Genomic DNA, 11,420 nt, shown 5'->3' with positions numbered 1-11,420 from the left:
TAACTTTAATCATCCCTTTTCAAACTGGTTGATTGAATACGTGCTTGTTTTTCAGATTTAATTTTAGAAGTTGGAAACTAAACTTGGAAACGCTAACAATTTATGTAGGTAAAGTTATGATGAAACTTTACTCTATTATTGGTTGCCTATAAAGTTGCTTTAATCTGATACACTAACACAAGCAGTTACAATAAAGAAAAATGTTTTCCATCACTTTTCAAGAGATATTAATAAAACTAAATAAAATATACAGGGGAGAGGGAAGTTCTGTCCAAATAACCTTCGACCAATTTTATTATGTTAGTGATAATTGCATCAATATCCCATGGAGAAAATTTCTTTTGTTTAAATTTTGAAAAGACAATGCAATTTGGTGTAAAATTCTTAGTTTTCCGAAAAAGACTACTTAATTTTTGATAAATCATTAGACAGAATCTGAAAATTTGCCTTGCGGGAATTATAATGATATATAAGTATAAACGTATAACTTCTAGTACAATGTAGGTACAATGTATAAGAGAAAAAACAGAAGAAAACAACAATATACAAAGCAATAAATTCAAATATTCCTATACCCAAGCGCTATAAACTGATTAAAGTAGAAATTTTGGGCAACAAAAGTACATACCTTAGTAATGAATTTACTGCCCTGAAAACAGTTTAGATCCAATTTATAATTTAATAAAAACTGTTTACACAGGCGTCTGTCTAATATGAATTTGTTTGTTCAATATCACTCTACAATTGCATTCTGTAGCAAACAAACACCCGACAATTTCAGGACTGAAAAAATGACATTTCGTTGTCTGCCATTCTCGTAAACACATATGCAAATTTATTCGTGTTTTCAAACGAAAATGTAAAAATTGATTTTCCGGCCATTCAAATGCACGTTCCATGTTGAATAAAAATCGTAGTTTCTGTCGTTTATTTTGATTTTCTGATTTACCGAAATTTTCTGTTCTGTCGTAAAAAATGTGTGGAGGCAGCAAAATCATTGGAAATCTCTGAAAATTTTATTAATCGAAAATGTTCCGGTGAGCGTTTTGTGACTAAAATCTTTTATACGTTTGAAAAAGAAGTAAAAACACGGTGAGTTTTACGTCTGCATTAAATTTTTATGATCAGTAATGGACTAATGGTGCTGAATTGTAGGAAAAATGTGTCGTCAAACGAGAAACATTAAAAAAATCTGATTTCGATTAGAGAGTAGCTCACAAACATGTAGATAGTCTAAATATAAAGGGATGAGGGTTTGGACTAGTTCATAATGGAGATTGTGGGAGACAACCACTCAGAGACAAAAAATAAATATTTTATTCATTTATAGTACAAAATAAATTCACGCACCTTTATTTACATGAATATAAAAATAACAATATCGTTGCTATACTAATAATTACAGGACAGATCGACCAAAAAAGTTAAGTCAGTTTAGATAGTACGTCATTAACTCTTTTTATCAATTTAATTGAAGCAAATAAATTACTACGTATATATTACTGATTACAACTTTAATTTCTATACACAATCACTTGATCCTTAGACTCTATTTTAGTTCCTTCTTTCGCGGAATGTAGTCATACTAAAACTCAACTCCGTCCAGTAAAATTCTACCTAATCGAGTACCTAGTCTCACGTAATCACAAATTATGACTTGGTAAATAGTTCAATTCTCTTATTTTTCCACCGAGAAACCTCCAAGAGCGTGGGTAAACTGTTGCATGCATACTATATTTATAGCACGTGGAAGAAAATCAATAGCGACATCCAATTTACTTTGCATGTAAACATCAAGATTGAGGAGTTGTTTGATGGAAAACCCGCACGTTCTAAGAAACCAGCCTGCGAAAAAAATTTATGCTAACTCTCGAATCACATTACTAAAATTGTAGAATTTGGTTTATCCAGTCCCTGAACTCGCTAATCCTGGTATACACTCCTGGCTGGTTAGGTTCGGCGCAGCCGATGCCCCAGGAGATCACTCCCGCTAAAAGGAACCTTTTGTCTTCGCGCTGGATTACCATAGGGCCTCCGGAATCCCCTTCACAGGAGTCGAAACCCCCGCGACGCCACCCTGCGCAGATGAAGATGTGGGGGATGTGCTCGATGTAACCGGCCGAACGGTACATGGATTCACAGACGGAGTTGTTGATGACGGGGACGGAGACCTCCTGCAGAATGCTTGGAAGAGGGCCATCTGGAATGATCGGTTTTTAGTAGGCAGGTTTCTAATGTTTGACGAGGTATTATTGTATGTTGTTTATCACCTAACATAAATTTACAACTTAAAAGCTCAAAAGCAAAAACCTGTAATTGGTAAAACTATATATTAGAGAATTAATCGAAACCTGGTGGTCACCAACCGGTGAACAAAGCTGTATATGTTCTGCTTTGTAATGAATCACCCATACTCCGCCTCTGTCTATGATTCGAACGAATTACGTCCTTAGGAAACGCACAAGGGCGGTATATGGGTTGAAAAGTTGACGAGGCAAGATATAAGATGCTCCAATATCTAAATATCGAAAAAATTCTATTGTCGTGCTTGCGTTTTTAGGAGTTTCAGGAATTTTTTTTTGCACAAAATGAAATTTTAGAAATGTAAAGCAAGTCGAAAGTGTGTAATTTTTCTGTGCGAAACAATTTAATTTGTATTTGATTAATTACAAAACCAAGAATTTCGGAAAATATTTGCCTTAATTTCTGTTGTTTATCATTCATTTCAATTCTTAGTATACATAGCCATCTTTTCACAACAAGAAACTTAAAACATAGGGCGGAGCCTAATTGCAAAATCGATATTTCCGTATACAAATTTTCCATTTTAAACACGTTTTAAGTTTCATGTTTTGAAAAGAAATCTACGCATGTCAAAACAAAAAGGCAAAATGTAGCCCCGCCGACCCACCCTTCTCTATTGTGATGATTTTTTATATTCGTGAGCCAAGGGGGCGGAGCTTAACTGCAGAATACTTACTTCTTTACGAGAAATGTTTTTGAGTATCGTGTTGTTCAAAGAATATTTGTATATTAAGAGAAAAAGCCAAAATATTAACCCCACCCACCCACCCCATCTCAATTGTTATGATTTTTCAATTCTTAGAAACTTAATCACGTTTTTGTAAGGAAATATGGATTTTGCAATTAGGCTCCGCCCCTAGGTCTGTCAATAAATGAAAACTTCATTACTAATTATAGATCAGGGCAGGTATGGATGGGACTTAATCTTTGGTTTAAAATTTTTCTTAATATATATAGTATTTTTTTAATAACACAATATTCAAACACATGTGTTTTTGTAGACAAATAATAAGGATATGCAGTTAAGCCCCGCCCCTCAGCTCACGAAGAATAAAAAGAATCATCAGAATTGAAACATGACTATATTTTGCCTTTTTTCTCTTAGTATACATAGCCATCTTTTTTTTACAAGAAACACATGTTTTTGAATATCGTGTTGTTCAAAGAATACTATTATATTAAGAAAAAAAGGCAAAATATAAAAAAAAACTGTAAGGAAATATGGATTTTGCAATTAGGCTCCGCCCCTAGGTTTGCCAACGAATGAAAACGTCATTACTATTTAGATCAGGGCAGGTATGGGTGGGGCTTAATCTTTGGCTTTAATTTTTTGTTAATAAACATAGTGTTTTTTGAATAACAGGATACTCAAAAACATTCTGCAAACATCAGGTTTTCTATAAATTTTATTAAAAATGGTCACTGCGTCTAACTTTCTCGTATTTTACCTAAAGCTATTTGCAATAAATTCCTAGCTCTGAGATTTTTTCAACAACCGCTTATGGGTGCATTATGGACAGCCTACATCTTAAACGGCATCAGTTTTGCGTACACTACAGAGGCACGATTCGAATCTGCCTCTGTATGGTGTGTTGAAGTGTACCTTTTAATTATGGGAATAGCGAATACCCATCTACCAACATAAGAGTAAGAATAATTTTTCACATTATTTTTAAAATATTAGAAAAAAAAACAAAATAAAAAGTTATAATACAGTTTTCCTATTTGAAAATGTTCAATTATTTCATGAATGTGACGTATGTCAATTTTGACAGGTGCAGTGTAATACTAATACTCAACATTGGTATTGTACTTGAGATTTGATCAAAAAAAATAGGGAGAATCATTTTTGGTTTAATCAACAAAAAAATTGCTCGAACGTTATTTCGACAGAACTTCCCTTGCCCTTGAACTACGGTCCAACAAATCTTAAACATATAAATTTTGAATACCTATTTGTCTATCAGAGCCGTGCCTACATATTTTTTCACCTGAGCCATGTTTATGAGATACTTAATAATATTCAACAAAAAATACGTCCCTATATGATTTAAAAAAAAATTTCAACTTAATTTACCTTGCTTTCAATGAAGCAAAATCATCAATGATTTTTTCAAAATCTATTTGATTACATAACTCTTATTCAATGTAAAGAATAGCCATGTTTGACAATTTTTCCTGGCCAAGAGAAGATCTTAGATAATATTTAATTAAGTATCTTATGTTTCTTTCTTCAGAAGCTATAGTAACTGGTAAAATTAAAAATATTCTTAACGCAACTTCCAAATTAGGATGCAATTGAACTAAACCGTATTCGGGAATTATTTTCAAAAGATTCAAAACTGTAGCTGTTCTAATATCCGGAATTATTGCAACTGCTTAACTGATGACATTTCTACAGCATTTATATCATTTGAATATTTAAGAGCAAAGTCGTAACCATTTTGGTTGTGAAATCAGAACGTCCAGTACCCCTTCCATTTCCATTGTACCCAAATATTTGTCTGAAACTTTTTTGTTTCTTATCAAATTCTGTTGAAATATTCATATTTACATCTACATTTTACAGTCATCAAAAATACTTTCAAAAATATGATTCCTCATCTGTTGTAAAGTCAAAGAAAAGCCTCCGATTAGACAAGCAGCTTTATGTATGTTCATCGTTTTGGATTGCAAATTTTTATTTACTTTTTCTGTTTCTTGTAGTATCAAATTCCATGCAGATAACATACATAAAAATTTAAAATGAATTTGTTACTTTCGGCAGATTGCAATGATTTCACTGGTCAACAGCTAAGCTCTAACTTTTATTATAACAGTCAATTATTATTTAATTAGCAATTTTAAATGATATTATAAAGGGCTAAACTAAAACTTAGCTCTCATTTAAAAGTAATCTTAAAATATTATCCTTTGAAAAATACAAAAATCGTACTATTAAGTAATAGGAAACTTTCTATAAGGTGTATTTTTTTGTAATCAAATTGCTACAAACTTCTTGGGAAACAATAAGAAAACTACGTTTAGTAAGTAGAAGACATGTTATCATCATATAAAAAATTTAAAATTAACATATTCTTAAAAGTGGATTTTATACACTCGCACCTTGATTTTTTCCCCAAAAATTGTGACGACGTGAGTGACCATCATAGAGAACGCATCCATCTGGGCATTTTGTCGATAGAAAAACGTTACCAAGATCGATGGAACACCTAAATGCTCGCAGAATACTGCGGGACCATCAAGCGAGAGATCTCCAATAAAATCTATAGGAGACAACCGAAAAAACGTCGGTCTTCGCTGTTTCTTTTGTTTTTTTCGTTTTTTAAACTACATTCGTTGTTTTTTTCTTATTTATGGTTGTTCTTTTGTTAATACTACACTTTTTGCCGTTAAAGATACAAAAATTAAATTGTTTTACCTGATTTTGTGTTTCTAACATCAAATATGCATATTTTTTTTAATTGAGCTAAGTTATAAGATTTATGCTCTTTGTTACAAACACAGAGATAAATTAAACGAAAACATTACAATTATGTCAAAGTTAGAGAGAAAAAATTAAATTTTGTTGACCAGTGATTTTTCATTTGAAGTTATTTTGGAATAATGCTTTGACTGCATTTGCTCTTGAGCTTCACCGCGTTTATGACCTTTTGACGTTGTTTTTAAAACACTCATAAGTGCATCCCATCTACTTGTCGAATTTACAAAAAACGTGTAGGGATCTTTGTATAATTGTAAAAAATGTGGAGTTTTTAATTAATTTCTATCATTTCACATTTTTACATTTTTGACAATTTGGTGCCCCTCGAATTTGTTCATCCGAGGCGAGTGCCTCTCTCGGATCACCCTCGTCCCGGCTCTTTTGTCTATGGAAATTTTAAAGGATTTAGAAAATTTCAGAGTCGGTTTTGTATTTTCTTAAAAAAAAATCAAAGTTTTTTGCACCATTTTGAATTTTTCTAAAAATCTAGATTTTTCCGACATTTTCAAAGTCAAAGACCAGTATTAAGGTCGATTTATAAACTTGTCGCTGACGTTGCTCTTCGCCGTTGACGTTGCCGTCGTATGATAAATACGCAAGGAAGGTATGCGTCGTTTATATTATCCGTTGACGTTGCCGTTGAAAGTTGACAGGCTGGGCCGTTGGGTTTTCAACCAATCAAATTGCGGTCGTGTGCAGTGCTGCCAACTTGAAGGAACATCCCCTGAATTAAGGGGACATTTATCTGGTTGACAGCACTAATTGCACAAAAATCAGATTTTGATAGAGATAATGAGGTTCACATATTAAGCCATTTAATCACCTGTTCACCGAAACCCTCAAATTTTAAATAGCTGCAATCATTTTCTACACAAGTCTACACATATTATAATGAAAAGGTAAAATGTAAGCCCGCCCACCCGCCCTATCTCAATTGTGATGATTTTTTTTATTCCTTGTGAAGCAAGGGGGTGGAGCTTAACTGCAAAATACTTATTTCTTTACAAGAAATTAAAAACATGTTTTTGAGTATCGTGTTGTTCAAACAATACTATGTATATTAAGAAAAAAAGGCAAGATATATACCCCGCTCACCCCCATCCCCCAACCCCCAACCCAGTAGTGATGATTTTTTTTTATTCTTAGAAACTTAAAACACATTTAAAATGGTAATTTTCTTAAGGAAATATGGATTTTGCAATTAGGCTCCGCCCCTGGGTCTGCCAACGAACGAAAACTTCATAACTATTTAGATCAAGGCAGGTATGGGTGGGGCTTAATCTTTGGGTTTAAGTTTTTCTTAATATACCTATGTACATTAGGGTGATTCAAAAAAAAAAAATAATTTTTTTTTTCGTGTCAAAGAGGTTCAAAAGTTTCTTTTCAACGTAAAAAAATACCAGTTAAAATTTGAGCTCTTAATATTAATATTAAGACCGTCCGCATCGCGTTTTTCTATTTCCCATAAGAATAACATGGGAAAATTTTTGTTTGCACCTTCTGATTTTTATTGCTAGCCCGTCGTGTGTCGTGAAAAAAATTCAATCACATATTTTTATAGAGAATTGAACGCTCTACAAAAAGTGTCTCCTATGATTTTGCGAGAAACCTGACTATGATTTTTTAACCCACTGATGCTGAAAATGTTCGGAAAGAGTTTTACTGGCCTTATTATAGCATAAAATTATAAACAATTACTGTTTAAAAAACTAAATTTAAAATGTGTATAAATTTTTGTGGTGATTTATTCCAATAAGACCATCAAATTTATTGTAATGCATCAAAAACGTCAAAATTTGGATAAATTTAACTTTAGCCTAAAATAACTCTTCAACTATCAGGTTTCTCGCACAATCATAGGAGACACTTTTTGTAGAGCGTTCAATTCTCTATAAAAATATGTGATTGAATTTTTTTCACGACACACGACGGGCTAGCAATAAAAATCAGAAGGTGCAAACAAAAATTTTCCCATGTTATTCTTATGGGAAATAGAAAAACGCGATGCGGACGGTCTTAATATTAATATTAAGAGCTCAAATTTTAACTGGTATTTTTTTACGTTGAAAAGAAACTTTTGAACCTCTTTGCACGAAAAAAAAAAAAATTTTTTTTTTTTGAATCACCCTAATGTACATAGTATTCTTCGAATAACACGAGAAAAGCAACGTCAGGGAAATAGTAACTGCCACGGGAACTTCAACATCAACAGCAAGTTTATAAATACTACTTTATCCTCATAGACTACGGTTCTTTGAGAATAATACTGTAAAATTATTTTTAACTACACAGGGTGTTCTGTTTTTAAGGCGTAACACAACTGAGTTTTTAATTGAAATAGGCTATATATTTTTACACATTCGCATGGGCCCATTCCTAAGCTTTATAACCAGAATTTATTTTTGACATTTCGATGCCACGTTGCCACGATATTTTAATTTTCTTGAATTTGTTTGGAAATGAAAGGGTCATTTTTAAAATCTGTGTTATAATGTTTTGTGGAGGGATAAATAAAGGAATGCGTTTTATTATGGTACCAATTAAATTAATTTTCATATACAGGTGTTCATAAAAAATCTAAAACTTTCGAGCACCCTCTGTTTTATTACTTATCTTATTGTATTTTTTGTTCTCATTGATCCAATAAGACGACGTGTATCTTAAAAAAGTAAAAAATCGCAGTAACGAATTTTAAACAGAAAAAATACGTTAAAAAAATAGAATATTAACTATAGAGTGATCTATTTAAAAAATGAAATATAGACACTTAAAAATTGTAATAATTAAACATTTTTATAAACACTCTGTACATGAAAATTTAATTTTTATCATAACAAATTGCATACCTTTATTTATCTATTCACAAAATAATGTAATACGAATTTTAAAAATAAATCACCATATTGCGATTTCTTTTGTAACCTTTCCATTGCTAGAAAATTTGAAGAAAATTGAAATAACGTGGCAACGTCGCATCGAAATGTAAAAAATAAACTGTGGTTGTAAAGCCTAAGAAGAGCACAATTAAAATGTGTAAAATATATAGGATGTTTCATTAAAAAAAAACTTACGCCTTAAAAATATTTCAATTTCTAATAATTAATTATAAACATGATGCGTTTATTGTTACAATTTTATATAGTAGTCCAGTCAAATTAGCAATCAACCTCGGAATGAGAGATAATAAGCTGAATTTTCGTATATACCTTCATTTTAGCGTTCTAAAAGTTGTCTCAAAAGTCTCGTGTCTGCGTCGCAAGTTATTCAAGGTCAAAGGTGAAGAAAAACAGTTTTTTGTGATTATCTCGGTTTCTATTGCTCCAATGATGTTAACATTTATTATCGTAATTGTAGAGCACAAAATTTGGGACAAATTTTATTTGAAACATTTTTTCATGCGCTCAATCGTTTTTGAGATAGAGGGCAGTGAGCGCGCAACGCTCATCCATACGTACTGTAATGCAATCAACCGTGAATATGTGTGAATACTACCTTTAATTTTGAATAATTTGTATTATTTATCAGTTAATACATTGTATTTAAACATTTTACATATTTTCAATACATTCATTTAATGATAATGATACTTACCTACTTTGTGGAATTAAAAACTCTTTAAATGAAATACTTATTGTATGTATATCTTAATTTATTGAAAGTAGATTTTAAGTAGAAAAATAATTAAGTACTTTATCTTTCAAATGTGTAAGTTTTTATATATTAGATAATATATTATACTTGTTATATTATTATATATCTAAAAGTTATATTAATTTTATCTTTGTTAAGTACCTGTACATTTCTTATGATTGAAATTGAATTGCGGTGAAAATCTAGAAATCTTTAATAATTTAAAGAACAAAAGTATTAATTTTCTTCTTCTTCATCGTCATCTTCTGGACGTTCGGGAATTTCTGTTTCATCGTTATCATCTTCGGTGCCCTGAATCGTTGTTTCCAGACCTTCCAGTTATAATCATGATAGAAAAATAAGTATTTAAAAACTTACACATTTTAAAGATATAAATAAATTGAGATATACAATAAATAGTTCATTAAATGCGTTTTTAATTACACAAAGTAGGTAAGTATTATTCAATGAATATGTTGAAAATATGTAAAATGTTTAAATACAATGTATTAATTGATAAATAATACAAATTTTTCAAAATTCAAGGTAGTATTCATAGATATTCACGGTTGATTGCATTACAGTACGTATGGATGAGCGCTGCACGCTCACTGCTCTCTATCTCAAAAACGATTGAGCGCATGAAAAAATGTTTCAAATAAAATTTGTCCCAAATTTTGTGCTCTACAATTATGATAATAGATGTTAACATCACTGGAGCAATAGAAACCGAGATAATCGCAAAAAACTGTTTTTCTTCATCTTTGACCTTGAATAACTTACGACGCAGACACGAGATTTTATGAGACTTTTGACACAACTTTTAAAACGCCAAAATAAAGGTATATACAAAAATTCATCTTATTATCTCTCATTCCGAGATTGATCCCTTTTTTATCCTAAAATGACTGGACTATAGGGTTTAAAACCTTTTGTTATGAAGAAAAATGCTAATAAAACAACAAAATGTAAGTGTCTTGTTATAATGCACGGGCACCGAGTTTGTAATTTACAATTTTCATTAAATAATTTTATTACTGGAATTAATTTAAGTAATCTCTTAGATACAGCTTCGAGAGATATGAGACAATAAAATGTATGTAGATACTATAAATTTTTTGATGACAACCTGTCAGCACTATCGTAAATCAGCAACGGTGGTTATAGGTTTCTGTTACAGTGGATAATTTACAGGTATTAGTCTCTACGAGGTCTCACAAATAAGACTACAATTTTTACTTTCAGGAAATACTTTTTACTCCTCGAGCAACGTTTCATGACCCCTAGAGTATGAAAACACGCTACCATCTGTATGTCATATGTCGTCTGTCTGTCGGAATTGACATACGTGTCCTTGTTGAAATGTTGATTGGAACATTTTCCAATGGGAAAACTCACTAGAAACAGGCACAACCTTGTGCTTTATCAACACATTCATACTTTTCATTAATTTTATCATTTTCAAATTGGGAATTTTAATGCATTAGCTTTGACTATAAAAATAATTGTAAGTAAAAACCGATTTTTACTCTTTAGTGCCGAATATGTCGATGGCACCACGTTTTTTTATTTTTCCACTTTACGACCTTTTCTTCCTTTTTCTGTAACTGCCCAACATAATTATGTCATTTACTATTAGGTCGTGACTACTTTGTGAGTTTAAAAGGAGGATTTTACTTCTTAAAATTGCATGCTTTACTGTTTGCAGTGGTCACGCAAAGTATTTTCTACAGTGACGTTCAAGCTTTGTTCTGTTGGGATAAATAAATAGTTAAACATGTATACTTCTTGGAAAGAAGCCAAACTTGTTTTGACGAATCTTCAACATAATTTAATTATCATTTAAAAACTAATCAACTCTTCCAACTTTTTCTGTTTTTTTTTTAACTTCTACGGAAATAATTTAAATGCGACGTACCCACAGCTTAATAGTTACAGTTTTGAAATTTAGTGTTTTAAAAAAGGAACTATTTTAAACATTTTTGAAAATTACACCAAAATT

At 31.4% G+C, this 11,420-nt stretch overlaps 1 protein-coding gene across 1 annotated transcript in view; it reads right to left on the bottom strand.

Moving 5' to 3' along the window:
* Positions 1-1,299: 1,299 nt before the first annotated feature.
* Np (Notopleural) overlaps positions 1,300-11,420 on the bottom strand; it is a 33,390-nt gene continuing 23,269 nt past the window's right edge. Inside the window, exon 7 of the mRNA XM_064062855.1 lies at positions 1,300-2,200. Within this exon, the coding sequence (XP_063918925.1) occupies positions 1,884-2,200 (317 nt within the window). The 3' untranslated portion in view covers positions 1,300-1,883. The remainder of the gene's footprint in view (positions 2,201-11,420) is intronic.

Source organism: Zophobas morio, unplaced genomic scaffold (assembly GCF_036711695.1).
Source record: "Zophobas morio isolate AGI-343-1 ecotype UQ-CSIRO unplaced genomic scaffold, CSIRO_AGI_Zmor_V1 ptg000023l, whole genome shotgun sequence".
NCBI lineage: Eukaryota > Metazoa > Arthropoda > Insecta > Coleoptera > Tenebrionidae > Zophobas > Zophobas morio.
This window is presented reverse-complemented; position numbering and strand designations above follow the sequence as displayed.